Source organism: Manihot esculenta, chromosome 6 (assembly GCF_001659605.2).
Source record: "Manihot esculenta cultivar AM560-2 chromosome 6, M.esculenta_v8, whole genome shotgun sequence".
Taxonomy (NCBI): domain Eukaryota; kingdom Viridiplantae; phylum Streptophyta; class Magnoliopsida; order Malpighiales; family Euphorbiaceae; genus Manihot; species Manihot esculenta.
Window position 1 is genome coordinate 23,435,773 of NC_035166.2, and position 16,396 is coordinate 23,452,168.

Consider the following 16,396-nt stretch of genomic DNA (forward strand, 5'->3'; position numbering starts at 1 on the left):
AAGCCCATCGGGCAAAATAAGTCCCTACAGCTATGGCAGCAACTCTTGCTCCATTGCCTTCACGTAGGTCCACTTTGCCCTTTCACAATTTTCTACTCCTTTTGAGATCCTGAAGTCGTAGTCTCACTACTCTTCTTCTTCTTGTACTCATCCAAATAGAGTTTGCAATTTTTCTTCCAATGCCCTGGTTCCTTGCAATGGAAGCAGATTCCTTCCTTAGGAACTATTTCCTTAGGAACTTTTGCCTTGGATTGCCATTTAGGCTTGCCTCGTCCCTTAGGCCCATTTCCACCTTTAGACTTGGGCTTCCCCTTATTTTTCATGGGCTTACCCTTATTGACATTCAAAATTTGGGTAGGCCTTTTCTTAATATTTACCTCAGCTGTCTTTAGCATCCCATGCAACTCAGGAATGGATTTCTCCATATTGTTCATGTTATAGTTCATGACAAATTGAGAAAAACTGCTAGGTAAAGAATGTAGGATCAGATCCGTAGAAAGTTCTAAACTCAAAGGATAGCCAAGCCTAGCAAGGCGATCAATGTAGCCTTTCATCTTTAAAACATGAGCACTAACTGAATCACCTTCAGCCATTTTGCAATCATGCAATGCAATGGTAGTTTCATACCTATCCTGCCTAGCTTGTTGTTGGAAAGCTTGTTTGAGATGGACACTCATCTCATAGGCCTCAAGGTGCTCCAGATCCTTCTGAAGTTCTGGGCACATAGTCGCCAACATAAGACATCCAATGTCATTAGAATCATCCATATGCTTCTTATGCTTGTTCTTAACAGCATTAGTAGCATCAGCAGGAGGTAGTTCTGGGATAGCTTCATCAAGCACATAGGACTTTTCTTTTGCTTTGAGAACAATTCTCAAATTTCTAAACCAATCAACAAAATTAGTCCCTATTTTCTTTCAGTTTATCCTTCTCAAGGATGGATCGTAGTGATAAGGTGGAATTGTTATTAGCAGCCATAATAATCTACAAAAATATGCAAATATAATTAATTTAGTAAACAAATTAATATTGAGGTGATAATAATCTCCCACTAAAATATAACCCTCAGAATAATAATATTTTAGTGGGCTAAGATCCATATTTCACCTAATTCTAAGTCAGCTTTGGCATGACGCTTAGAATTAAGTTATTTAGGTAGGTAACCCCTTACCAATTACATCTAATGTAACTCTTATATTATGAGGTATTGACATCATATGTCAAATGCATGTTATACCTCATCTAATGCCTTAGGCCCAAAACCGTTTTGATAGCCTAATTAAGCTCAACCAAAATTAAATAAATGAGTAACCATTACTCATCCTACCTTACTAGGATAACCTAATGCACTTTGCTTTGGCAAAACCTGCATTTTGGTGATCTTAGTCTTGATAGGTTTTAATATATGGGTGGCATTAAAACTTAAAATTTTAGAGTGAGGGTTTAACTTTTAATTTTAATTATTTTGTCTTGCATATATATATTATATTATAGTATCTCATACTAATATATGACAAAATAATAAAATTATTTTATCTTTCATATATATATATATCATAGCATCCAATATGCATACATATATATATATAGACAATGATGCATAGTATCCCATACTAATAAAATATAGTCATTTAAATCTAATTTAAAGACTAAAAATAATAATAAAATATAGTCATTTAAATCTAATTTAAAGACTAAAAATAATAATAAAATATAGTCATTTAAATCTAATTTAAAGACTAAAAGAAAATAATATTTTCTTATTATTATTATTTTTTATTTTTATTAATTATTTTCAGGGGCAAAATCGTAATTTTGGGGCATCATCTTCTTCCCCCAGCTTCTGCCCGAAGGTCCAGAGGCCGTTGCCCTCACCGTCGCGCGACTCATCGGCGGGCGATCCACAGATGCACGACCCACCGGCGCGCGAGGCACTGGTCGAGCGATCCCCGGGCGCGCTACCCCTTGGGTCGCGCGACCCACGGGAAGGCGCGACCCACTGGGAGGAGCGACCCTCCGGTCGTGCTACCCCTCGGGTTGCGCGACCCACTGGTCGCGCGACCTGCGGGGAGGCGCGACCCTCCGGTCGCGCGGCCCTTCCAGGGCGCGCGATCCTCCGGGGCCGGCCTTCTCAGTCACTGCGTTCCAGGCAGTGACGCCGGCTAGGCTATTGACGGCCGAAGAATCAGTCGTTCCTCGCCGGCGGCGGCAAAGACACTCTCTGCAGGTGGTCGCGAGCGTCACACGCCCTCCACGTCCGCCCATCAGCCTCGCCAATTTCTGGGTTCACGATGACTGTTCATCGTGAATCCAGTTGCAAATATTTTTATTTAATTAATTTAATTTTCTAACAAAATTAAAATTATTTAAATGATCTAATCATTTATCTGTAACTATCATGCCATTTTTATAAACATATATCACATATATAATATCAATCATAGCATAATTAATTTAAACGAAAAGCACAGGTAGGCTCTGATACCACTGTTGGAAAATCCGGAGATTAATTGCAATCTAATTGCGCAGCGGAAAAATAAAATTTTGGATTTCCTTTCCCAGAATCCGAGTGCTCCGTTTAAATCATAAGAAAGATGTGAGACTAACCTGTTAATCTCGTAGTGAAGATACACTGGCGGACTGATGGTGCTGCCTTTTCAAACGAACACCCTCTATGGTATCCACACGAACGTCTTCTATCCTTCTAGAGTGCTAGCTCTTTTCAAGATGGATAGATTATGTGCTCTATGTTCTACAATCTTTTAGACTGAGTTTTCTCAAAACTTTTTCAACCACCTACTCAATCTGTAGAAGGAGTATTTATAGGCCTCAGTCTTTTTATTTTCCCACAACTCTTTTCCTAAAAGAGTTGTGCTTAGAACCCACTATCACAATCTCACAGATACTCAAATATCTTTATGTGATAGAGTCCTTTATCTGTAACACTTACAGATTGACTGCAGATCTTTTAAATATTATTATCTCATAATAATAAATTATTATTATTAATAATAATAACACTTATTATTATTAATTATATTAATAATTAATATTAATAATAATATTAATAATAATAACACTTTATTATTATTAATTATACTAATGGGCTTTTAGCCCATTAATATAGCACATCAACAACGTTCTTGTGTGTGACCCAATAGGCTCATATTAATTGGCAATAGGCCCAGTCCAACAAGGCCTATAAGTCATAAGTGGCCTCTAGCAAGACATTATGACTACCCAACTAATATGAGGATCAATAGTCCGATAAAGCCTATTAAATAGAACATGTATTAATCCCTTTGTCACACGATATCTAGTTTGAACATAAGTCATGGTCAATGTCAAACTTATAATGTTCAAACTTATGATTTCTCGATCTCTAAGTAGACTGATAAATTCAAATGATATTGATCACACTATCAATTCATTTGAGCACGGCCATGCATTTCTCAGTCTCACTCATCGAGGGGCCCAGAAGATATCTCTCTCATAGAGAGGGACAAATCCTATCTTAATTGTTCATTTTCCTCTACATAATTTCTATTATGCTCAATCATAACCTTTATGATTGTCCGATTAAAGACAACGTTTGATTATGTCAAAACATAACAGTCCTTATGTTGGAAACTATGACAATCTCAAGTCAAAGGATTAAGACATAACTACTTTGAGATTCACTTATGACAATGACCCATGTAGTGATCTCAATGCGGGTCCATCCAATACTTTGTTCTCTAACAAGTATTTATGATTATTGATTTATATCAACATATACATAATCATCTCATGATTATCAATCAATAATCATACTAGTTATATTTTATTATTATCAACATAATAATAAGTAACCAGGGATGATAATCATTATTATGTAACATGCAAACAAATAATAATGATAAAAACCTCTTTTATTTATAACAAAAATGACATACAAAAAGGTACAAGATAATGGCCTAGGGCATATACACTAACAGTTTGTATGTATAGAGTTATGGTGCATGCACATGTCAAGCTTGGTATATGAAAAGTTTAAAGTTTTTATGAAAATGTATGATCATGTATGGGATTTTATCAGGTGTACAGGATGTATGTTAGGCTTGCTATGGGTTCCGGCGACCTTAAGTCGATCTGAATCCTAGCGCCGGTAGCGGTCCGGTTTTCGGGTCGTTACATAAATCACTTCACAACTTTTAAATCATAAAGCAACATACTTTAAACAGATAATTATTTTCTGAATGAATTCATACTAATATTAATTGTAAATGATAACTTTTTAAACTACTTCAATATACTATAATATTTAAGGTTTATATTCACAAGGCTTTCGTTTAAAGTTTTAAATTTTTTTACTAGTTCATAATAGCAAAAGTGCTTTGAGCTAAAGAGAGTAACTATACAACTTGGGTAGCTCGTGAATGTCACTTCTCTTCCATGATTGATGGATCACCCTTGTGTTGTTCTTTCTTCTCACATCAGTATCTTCTTCGATCCAATTTTTGTTCTGTGGCTTTTAGTTGCAGCTGGTGATTCTTGGGTCTTTCACCATCCTCTTTTCTTTCGATCTTTTTTATTGTTTGATTGTTAACTTTTTTTTGTTTACCATGTGGATCTCAATAGGTTTTGTTTGAAAATTTGATTGATCTATGATTGATCCTATTAGGTCTCTTTATGTTTGATCTTTGAGGAAGGGGACCTGTAAGATAGAAAAGGACAGTCAGGGGTCCATCGGAGATGTCCTCGGTGGAGACTCTCTGATGCTCAAGTTAGTTCAAGGATTATATGGGATTCATGAACATAAGGAGAAGGTAAAAGGAAATAAATAATAAGACATTTATGAGGAATATCCAAAAGGCCCCCATTTTGAGGGTTCTTTTGTGAGTATAAGAGAGAAATCCTTCCATGAGAGTGTGCGAGAGAGAGATTAACTTTCCGTAAGTTAGACTCCGAGAGAGAGAGCGCTTCTGAGAGCTCGAACCCCTTTTTGGGGCTAGATCAATGATATATATAATGGAGAGGCTTCTTGATAGCGTCCAGTCTTAAGCCCCATGTAATACCCGGCTAGATTCCGGCATCGGAATCCCTACCTTCCGGCGGACTTTCCATTGGCATCTGGAATTCTGAAGATGTCCAAGTCTTCTCGAGGGGTAAAATGTGTTTTCTACAATTTTTTTATATAATTGTTGGTTTTAATGCAAAAGGAATTGAGTTTTGAAGAGAAAAGACCAAGGAGGCATTTGCCAGGTTCGGCTGCCGAACATTGCATGGTTTTGCTGCCTTCGAAGCTCAAGTTTGGCTCCCGAAAGAGGTTGCCTTTCGGCCGCCGAAACCCAAGTTCGGCCGCCGAATGTGGTGAGGTTTTGCATGCAGGTTTGGCCGCCGAAGGAAAGGTGGTTGGCCACCTATAAAAGCCCCGTTGACCGGAAATGGAGTGAGCATTCACTCTCTTTTCGTGCAAAGGGTAGGCTCATGCTCTCCTTTGGTTGTTTTCATGATGTTTCTTCAAATCTTTCAAGGTTTTCATGAGTTTTCTTCTTGTTTTGATCTTGTTTTGAAGAGTTGTGAGCTTTGAGCAAGGCTTTGAGGTTTGAAGACTTTGGAGCTTGGATTCTCCATATCTTCACGTTTGAGGTCGCACCAACTCTTGTTCTTCAAGAGGTAAGTGTAGATCCTTAGCTTTTATGAAGTTTTAAATGAGTTTTGGGAAGGGTTAAGAAGGTTTATGCATGAGTTGCATGTTTAGGGTTTTGATACCCTTTGTGACAAAAGTATGTTATTGCATGTTATGTGAGTTTTGTTGGGGGTTTAGGCTAATTTGAGACCCCTATATGCTTGTTGTATGAGTTATGCATGTTTGGGTGTTTGGAAGGTTTGGGAGGCTTGAATGCATGAGAGGCTGAGTTCTGGATGAACTCAGGTTCGGCCGCCGAAGGTAGTTTCGGCCGCCGAACATGCCTTTGAATGTTTGGTTTGGCCGCCTAACCTTGCCCCCGAAAATGGACTTTCGGCTCTGGAAGGGACTTTCGGCCGCCGAAGGTGCCGCTGAAAGTGCCTGGCTTTCATCTCTGGAGGAGACTTTCGGCCGCCGAACCTGCCTCCGAAAGTGCCTGACTTTCGGATCTGTGGGAGCATTCGGCCGCCGAATGTGCCGCCGAAGGTGCCCTGTCCAGCTTTCCTTTGCTTGTTTTGCATGCATGTTTTGAGGTGTTTTAGAGGGGGTTTTGGGGAGATGTTTAGTATTATGTTAGAATTGTTTGGTCCCTAATTTGAGTCCACCTGTGTAGGATCGGACCTGGGGAACCGAGGAGGTTAGCAGAGGTAGTTAGTCCTGAGTAGCCCAACAGTTGCTAAAGGTGAGTGGAACTTAACTTAATATTTTAAATTGAGAAATTAAATGCTTTTGAGCATGATCCATGCATCATAAAATGCCATGAAATGTATTAGGTTGTTTTGCATTAGAATCCACGAATATGATGCATTGCATAATATGTTGTTCATGTGGATGAATGTTGGATGATCCTTAGCCCTTGATATGAGATAAGATGACATGATATGAGATAGAAAGACCAGGTCTCCCCTGGCATTATGTTAGATGTAAGAGAAGCCCAGGTGAGGCCGTATCGCCCCTGGCGTAGTTGGACATATTACGATATGTAGAGGGCTATTGGTGACAAGTTCATCCTTGATGTGATATGTTTGTGTTGTGATGCATTTCATAAGAGTATATGTTTTAAATGGTTTTGTATGATTGTTCTGCTCACTGGGCTTTAGTAGCTCATCCCTCTCCCAAATTCCCAGTTTTGCAGGGCCAGTCAGAGATAGCAGGGATAGCAGCTAGGATGAAGTGTATGTAATAGAATAGTAGTGGACATGATGTAATTCAAAGTGATGTAATGTAAAATGATGTATAGGGATGTAATAGAATGTACGTTCATGTGTTTATAGATAGAGTGGTGCTTTGCCCTGGTGTATGGATAATCCCTTTGTACATCGATTATGTTTTATGTTTTTTGATGAGAAATGAGTTGAACCAAGGCTGACATGTGATATGGAAAGAAAGTTTTCAGTCTTTATGTTTATATTTAATCATGTATGGGATTTATCAGGTACACAGAGTTCAGGATAGGCTTGCTACGAGTCCCGGCGGCCTTAAGCCGATCTGGATCCTAGCGCCGATAGCGGTTCGGTTCTCGGGTCGTTACACCCCATCAGATCAGACACGGGTAGCCTTTGACAAGTACGTCAGGCGGCTAATAAATGCAAAGTCAATTAGCCCATACCATATCTGTTGTGTATGTCACGTTAGTTAGTCTTTCAGCACGTACATTTAATACTTCAGAGGGGCTAGAGAGGTTGACCAATATTGGTACCTTAGCTTGATCTCATTAGGTCGTGCCTGGTTCATCTGACTTATATTGAGGTGGGCTCCTTCCGGTCACTAAGTTCGACTTTGTCTATATTCAATATCTCATTACAATAGAATTTTTGAAGAGATTTGTTGTCCGCTTCAGCCTTTAAAGATATCGGTTGAGATTTATATTTATCTTCAAACTGTATCTGATCACGCTTAGCCTACTTGGCCCTTGCTGATATCGACAATTTTCAATTCTTTAGAATTGGTTAGATCGTAAATTCGTGTCTTGATCACTTAATATATTATCCGTTTAAATTTCTGATTATAAGTTGAATAAAAGGAATAAATAATTTTATACTTTTTTTAATTGAAAATGAAAATTCAATTTTTATAAATTATAATGTCACTTTTTTTTTAACTTTCTTATTATTCAGTAAAAACTCCATGACAAAGTTCACCAAATAACTCCTTAAAAAAAACTAATACAATTAAATTGACCAAATAAGTTAAAAATATTTAAATAAACAAGCAAGCAATTTTAAATAATTATCTCCATATTTAGTTATTGATTGACAAGTATCTACAACTTGGGTAATAACACTATACTAAGAGATAAACATAAAGATACTTTCTGTATAAATATTATTATTATTTATTTTATTTTTAAAATAAATAATTTTAAGAAACCATGATCATGGAATAATACAATATTTAAAAGTGATTAAATCTTGATAACAACCAAATCTATTACATATATAAAGCATACTCTTGGAGAGGAGAGGATGATAGAAAAAAAAATTTTTATTATTTTTTAAATTATTTTAATTATTTTAATTTTTTTATTGATTCATCTATATATTTTGCATTTATTGTTAGTAATTAATTATTTTCATAATTTAGATTCGATTAATTTATCATGATTTATTTAATTTGTTTTCTAGATTTTAGATAAAAATTAATTTATATTTATTTTTAAATATAGCAAAAAAAAACCTACAAACATTAGAATTTAAGAATATTTATTAATCATATCAATAGTTAATATATAAAATATTTTTTAATTAAGAATTCAAAATTCTGGGATTATTTATACCCTTAATCATAAAACATTTCATCTTTTAACCGTATGATTAAAGTCTGTATTTCCTTCAACTTATTATTATTATTATTTAAAAAATTCAATTTTCGTGAAATGAATGACCATTAACATTAACATGGTAATATAATAAACAAAGATGAAAGGAAAAAATTTTTTTTTTGTCAATAACTATTTAGAAAAGGGAATCCAAATCTTGATTATTAGAAAATTTTCATATATGTCAAATAGATTCATTTGATGAACGCAGCACAAATAGATTGAATAATCATCAAACTAGAATTTACACAGTACGAAATGTAGATACAAAGAAATTCCAAAATCACATTCGCAAAATAAAATAACAGAACAAGTGATATACAACACTAACCAAAACTACTCAAATTATTAGGATTATTATTATGTCTAAACAAACCCATCTATCCAAAATACCATAACATAACATTCTATAATAATAAACAAAAGAATAGGAAAGAAGAAGAGAATGAATCCAGTTAACGTTTGTGAGTACTCTTGTGATACTTGTCTTTGATCCAGTGAAATCCGGTGATGGTACCTTCTTTGACCTTCTTCATGCCAGTTGAAGCAACAGCTTTGGTTTTTCCTAGTCCTTCTCCGACTTTCTGCTTGTATTTAGCGGCGGAGCTAGTGTTGTCGCTGCTCTTTCTGTTCTGGTAGTCGTAAACAGGATCAGGACCGTTGTCCCACTGATCGGCCCAAGATGTTTCGTAGGAGCTGTTTCCGTTCATTCTTTCTCAACAAGGATTTGGCTATGGAAGATTTCTGAAGCAGACAAGGCGGTGGAGAAAGATTTGGTGAGGGAGATCTTCCGATTGGCAATGTCAGGTGTTTTGGGGGAAATCTGTTAGGGCAGAGGATGAGGATTGGGATTGCAATTTATAGGGAATTACTTGGTCCAACTCGGAATACGCAAGGGGCTGGAATTTTTCAACTAATCGCATTTCACACTTGCGCATCTATTATTAAATTTTTATATACAAAATTTAATGGACTTAAATACCCTTCATTTCAGGACTTAAAAATAATAATAATTTCTATTATCTTTCTAATGTATCCTTCACCCATATCACTTTCTCTATTTTACGAAATTTATAATTATTTTCACATGAGTAAACAAAATTTAATTTTTTTAATTTAAAAAATCAAGTTAATATAGTTAAAGTAAGAAATTTTACTTTATATTTCTGAATAGATTTTCCAACTCATATTATTATATTATTAAATTATTTTTCAAATTGATAATTTTATTTTTTAATACATATTAAATAAGTGTATGTTAAAATATTAATTAATAAAAAAATGGTCTACAATTTAAAATGACTTTAAAAAAAATAAAGATGGATGGACAATTCCATATTACTCAAAGCGAGCAAGGGCATAAAGGTAAAGAAGGAGAACCGCGCACGAAAACTTCTGGAAGCATCGAAAATTAATCGTCAACCGTTTGACAAGTAGGAGCCACGCCGCCAGTTTTTAATAATCCTGATTCGTTGGCGTAAGCCCACATCTCCCAGAAGCTTCATCTCTCGTTACACGCGTATTATTCCTATCCGCCGTCTACCAATTTAAACTTATAATTATTTTTATATAAATTGAAAATGTAATTAATTTCAAAAAGTACATAATTAATATTATATAGTCTTTTTAATATCCATGCACTTACATTTTTTTATTAAATCATTCTAAAAATTAGTAAATTATATATATATATATATATGGATCTAATAAATAAAATTACCATTTTAAAGAACCTATAATTTAAAACAAATAAAAATTTTATTTTTATAAAAATAATAAATTATAAATACATAAATAAAAATTCATGTGAAAATCAAGATCTATCGTAGCATTTAAGAATGATCGTGATAAGTTTATGAGAAAAAAATTCCTTGTTCCAAGTCCTTCGGTCTAACATTGAAGTGCATAAGACTTCATTAGTCATGATTGCACATATAGTAGGACCAACATACATAGCACATGTAGTAGGACCAACATACATAATGTGTGTAATGAATAAAATATAGATTAAGCAGTTCAGCATTTATTAACTAATTGTCCATAATTAATGAACTGTCTGATACATCTGTCATAGCACGTTACTATTTGATTTAAAATGACGTATGTCATATCGTTCTAATATAGGTAGAATAAATATCTCTGAATTAAAATGACGTATATTATATCGTCCTAACATAGTCAGAATAAATATCTCTTGACTAATCACTTTCTACACATCATCGTTTAGCTACATTGAATCACTGTGCATACGCTCTCTCTCTTTCTCAATTTATCTGAATTAAAAATCTTTCAACTTTATTAACTCTCAATAATATAATAGAGCCATTGTACGTGTTTACATCTTTTTACCCGACATATCAACTTGATAGTTTTTATTGATATTTTTTATTATATAAAATAAATTTATGTACGATTCTGATAGATTTTATTATTCTCGTCATCTTATCAAAGTTCCTTCCTGATAAAGCTCAAGGAATGTGGTTTTTGAGGTCATCCAATACTTCAGTTCTTTCACAATCAGACTAAATACTTGAAGAATGAAACAACTGCAAGAAACTCAAAGCTAAATAGAAAGGTTTTAATATCATCTTAAGAAAATGATTCATATGTAACTCGTCTCATAAGAGTATCTAATATTTTATAAAAAATATATTTATTCCTATTTTAATGGATGTCAAAATTTAACGAATTTATATGATACAATGATACAACATATTTTGCTAAAACTTGTCTTGTTAAGAATAACAATTAATGAATCCCATAGTATGAGAGAAATATGTGGTTGAGGAGTACTAAATAATCTCTTTAAAAACAAAATTACACCAAAAGAAAATCAAAAGATTGCCTAAACAGCAACAAGTTAAGAAGTAGACAAATTGCTAATATATCCAGAGATAATCATAACAAAGTAGAGCAAGACATGTGATGGTGAGAATTAGATGCAAGACATACTCATGGGTAAGCAGCATGGATCTTGTCGTCCATCGCCGAGAACAACCCATCTGTTCTACGAGACATATCATTTCTGTTCACACGGCTCCAGTAACATAAAACAAACCTAGCTCGCCTACCTCAATCGATGTCTGCTTTTAAGATTTGGATCTGTCGTTTTACGTTGTTCTCTGCTGTGCATCAAGCAAATGAGTCTCCACCTATTGAATTTAATGCCAGGTCTTAATCAGAGAGATTACATATAGACAGCTAATTAATGATAATTACCCAGTAAAGAAAAGGGATTTTTTATTTTCGTTAATGAAAGCTTTATCATCCATACAAGAAATGAAGTGGATATTACTCAGAGATTGCATATAGAATCAACATTGTGGATGCTTGAGACAATCCTCGTAGGATTATGGAATAGTGGTGGGTGGAACCTGCTTAGCTCAGCAATGAAGAATTGAGGATGAAACTTAAAAAACTGTCTTTTCTCTTCGGTTTTTATGGATGGATGAATCATTTCCCAACTTATAAATCTTCATAATCTTTCAATGGAATTACCAGATTTCCTTGTTCCCTATAAAAGAGAAAGGGACAGGATTACAATCCAAAAATAAATAAATTGTCGTCTAGAAAAAAGTGAGATAAAATCTTGTAGATAAAATGGTAGGAGCAGTGACGGATATAGAAATTTGTTGAGAAGAGTCTAATTTAAATAAATAATTAAAATAAATAAAATATATTATTTCCTGTTTCACTATTTTATTAATTTTTTTAATTATTGTTTCATTCTGAAATTATTATCTATATTTTTTATTATAATAACACATAATTTACCGTTATAATTCTATTTAATTTTATATTATTTTTAAATTAATTTATTATTAATTATTATTTTTTAAATAAGTATTTAAAATATTTTTTAATACTTAATAAAATTTAATATTTTTAAAAGGTATAATTGAAAAGTCAATAAAATAAATTATCTCTTTTGGACAAAAAATTATAAAATAGAGAGTATAAAATAAATACATATTTAGAAATTAAATTTTTATGAAAATGAATAAACTATTATAATTAAATCATATTTCTTTACATTTGTTTTTCATTGATTAAAATATATTCTTAATAATATTATTATCGACATTTATAAATATATATTTTAATATAAGTTATCGATAAATTATTTATGATTTATTATTATAGAGTCAACTATATTTACTGTAGATGATTTATTATTGAAATTTAATTTTGTTTAAAAAGAATAATTTAACTCATTAAAATTTATTTTTATATAATTTCAATCATATAAATAGATTAATAACTAAATAAGATAAATAAAAAAAAATTATTACTTAATAATAAAAATGGTATATAAAATTAAATTAAATAATGAATGGATAATCTAAGAAAAAATTTAAATGAAAATTTCAACTTAAAATCTTGAAAATAAAAAATAAATTTTTTAAATTGAAAAATAATGGAGAAAATAGGGATTAAATAGTAAAAATTCATTTTGACAAATTTGATATTATATTTATAATGATGATTTAATTAAATAATTTTAAAATAAGGATTAACTGATAAATATTTTAAATATATAGAAATCAAATGATAATTTAAGAAAAATTATCTATATACTTAGTTATGTTTGGCTCGTCCTAGATTGGAGTCCCTTCACCTCTTAATAAGAAGTTTCAAATTCAAGGATCGGATATGTTTTATCTTTAAAACTAATAGCCTTTTATTTTTTTAATGAATGTGTTCGAATTAAATCTGAATTAATCAAAAGTTCAGAGTAAATCTGAATTAGTCAAAAGTATTTTAGAATGATTTATATTTAATGAATAAATTGCCTTATGCTTTGCCGAGCCAATTCGTAAACTCCACCCGGTTGTTAGAGAGGGCTAAATGACCATTCTTGCTTCATTTTTTGGCTAAACATGCTTTTTCTATTAATCGTATTTGTCTCTTTTGATGTATAATAACTAATTCTCTATATAATTAACTCACTTCACCATCTTCCTCTCGATCTCTTTCCCCCTTTTGTCACTCTCTCTTTCTCAGATGTTGAGATCCATGCCATGCCACTCCATGTATGATTCTCAATCCCACTCTAATCACCATCAATCAAACCTACCATCTGTTTGCTCACAGTCAAGTCTCCCGTCAATTCCTTCACTCTCCTCCTCATCACAACGCCATCACCAACACTTCCTCCCCAATGTCCACCACCGCTGCCTCACCACTCTTAAGGGTCACACCACCTATGTTTCCTCTCTCACCTTAACTGGAAAGTTCCTCTACAGCGGCTCCTCAGACAAAGAAATCAGGTCATGGAAGCGAAACCATCTATACTCGGAACTAGATCATGAAATCCTATGCAACAACGTTGTAGCTGTGGGGAAAGGTGCAGTGAAGTCCCTAGTAGTTTTAGCTGATAAACTCTTTAGTGCTCATCAAGATCACAAAATCCGGGTATGGAAAATCAATAATAACCAAGAAACTGATCAACAAAAGCATACACATTTAGCAACACTACCCACACTTGGTGATCGAGCCTTAAATATTTTTTTACCTAAGAACCAGGTTCAGATTAGGAGGCACAAAACTTGCACATGGGTTCATCACGCAGACACAGTCTCTGCACTTGCCTTGTCAAAGGACAAGTCTCTTCTCTATTCCGTTTCATGGGATAGGACACTCAAGATATGGAGGACAAATGACTTCAAGTGTCTGGAGTCAATATCAAGGGCACATGATGACGCTATAAACGCAGTGGCAGCTTCAAGTGATGGGGATGTTTATACCGGATCAGCAGATAGAAAAATCAAGGTATGGAGAAGTTCAGGAGAGAAGAAGCATTCCTTAGTGGCTACATTAGAGAAACACAGCTCAGGGATTAATGCCCTGGCATTAAGCAATGATGGGTCAATTCTGTACTCCGGTGCTTGTGACCGAACGATAGTGATCTGGGAGAAGGACGTGGGTGGTGGTAGTGGAATGGTGGCTGTGGGTGCTCTGAGAGGGCATACACAGTCCGTATTGTGCTTAGCAGTTGTGTGTGATTTGGTATGCAGTGGTTCTGCGGACAAAACCATAAGAGTTTGGAGATGTGATGATAGGAATGGGTGCTGTTTGGCAGTGTTGGAAGGGCATAAAGGACCTGTCAAGTGCTTGACAGCAACAATTGACCATCAAAATCCATCTAATACATCTTACCTTATTTACAGTGGGAATTTGGATTGTGATATAAAGGTGTGGCAGCTTAATGTCCCAACAGATCTATAGAAACTTCTTCCATCTATGCCATTAGAAATGATCTAAGAAGAGTGTGCAGTTCCCTGTTGTTTATTTTACTTTTTAAACTTTGTTGCTTTCTTTTTCCTTCTCAAGGTCCTCCATAGTTGTTGTAAGGTCACTGTGTAAGATTTGAGACTGATGATCCTGGAGGAGACTTCACTCTCTCAAGAATAACAAAGGATTTAACAAGGGGAAAAAAAAAAAAAGGCAGGCACATGATTTTAGCTTTTAAATATGGATCAATTGTAATTTAATCCCCTTTTGAGACTTACTAATTACAACATTGTCATCCATAAAGCTACTAAAAATAATTAAAAAAAAAAAAAGGTTGTAGGATATTCATATCTCAAACTATAGTTGAATAAAAAAAGTTAATATAACTAGTAATTTCCAAAAATATATCAACTCCCTTTTGTACTCGTTTAAGTGAGAATTGAGAAGCATCACATTTATTTTATCCTACAGAAAAAAGGTTACAAGCTTGTATTATTAACATATAAAGTAATTGACTTTCTTTAAATTAACAGTGTTGTAGATAACCAATACCTTTATTCAGTAATCAACCACTTTTAAACTACAGTTTTGAAAACCAAATAAAACCACCAGTTCATATAGAGTCAATTTAGACAAAAATTGCCCACATTTCAACTAGACATTTTGTTTAGTCTGCAACAAATTGTTTGCTATTTCATTTGTAGTTGGTATTAAAAGATGGTGCCATGGAAGCTTCCTTTTGGAAAGATAAGAGGGTCATTGTACATTCTCCTCCGTCGTCTACTTTTTGAACATAAACTTCCATGGCTCCTTATGCATCTTTTTGTTGTTTATGCATTTTCTTCCCATAAATTAAATATGATGTTACAATACCAAAAATATATATATAGGACCCAATGTGATATGACAGTAGAGTAGGGTCACAAGCTTATAATTTAAAATATGGAATAATATGGTTTCCAATAATTCTTACATGCTTTCCTAAAAGTGCCAACACATTTAACATTATCACAAGGATCGTACTATAAAAAAATGCAAATTGTAAATTTAAAATGCACACAGCCAGATCAATATATACTCAGCAACTTCCTCTCATTCAGCATAAAGTTCTCTCCAATGGGATTTAAGGCAAAAAGTAACCCATTAAAATAACAAGACAACATTATTTCTTTTAATAAAAAAAAATTGTTGGCCAAGCAGAATTAATTCTTGTAAAATTATGTATGATTTTATCTCCAATGAAAAATTTTTAAGTTAAAAAGAATTAAATTCTTTTATTCTAAACAAGATGATCATAAAAAAAAAAATTAAATTGAATTTTTGTAAAAGTTTTTATTGCAAAGGAGGGAATGTGTTCTATGTGTTAGAGAGAGATTCACCCATTCTCAGTCTTTCAGTTTCCTTCCTTAGCTTTGAAACCTAGCTCTAACACCATCACCCTTTCTCTACCCCTTGGTAAGGACAAGCCACTTTCCTAGACCTTAGTGTGGATTCACTCCCTATAGTCTAATTAGATTGTAGATAGTTCATTTTGAGTTTGTTTTTCTGGTAGTCGATAGAAGAATTTCTTTGGAGGACCGCTCTCTTTATTTGTTTCATTGTTTGCTGTCTTAATGCATTTTACAAGTTCACTTCTTTTGTCGAGAACTAGTAAAAGGATTGGATTACTTAAA

At 33.6% G+C, this 16,396-nt stretch overlaps 2 protein-coding genes across 2 annotated transcripts; one reads left to right on the plus strand and one right to left on the minus strand.

Annotated features, from left to right (window-relative positions):
* Positions 1-8,750: 8,750 nt before the first annotated feature.
* LOC122723831 lies at positions 8,751-9,411 on the minus strand. Its single transcript, XM_043957698.1, has one exon. It carries the CDS (start codon positions 9,197-9,199, stop codon positions 8,945-8,947), a length of 255 nt encoding a protein of 84 aa, XP_043813633.1. The 5' UTR covers positions 9,200-9,411; the 3' UTR covers positions 8,751-8,944.
* Positions 9,412-13,386: 3,975 nt separating this feature from the next.
* LOC110618232 (protein JINGUBANG) lies at positions 13,387-14,920 on the plus strand. Its single transcript, XM_021761361.2, has one exon. It carries the CDS (start codon positions 13,494-13,496, stop codon positions 14,715-14,717), a length of 1,224 nt encoding a protein of 407 aa, XP_021617053.1. The 5' UTR covers positions 13,387-13,493; the 3' UTR covers positions 14,718-14,920.
* Positions 14,921-16,396: the final 1,476 nt, after the last annotated feature.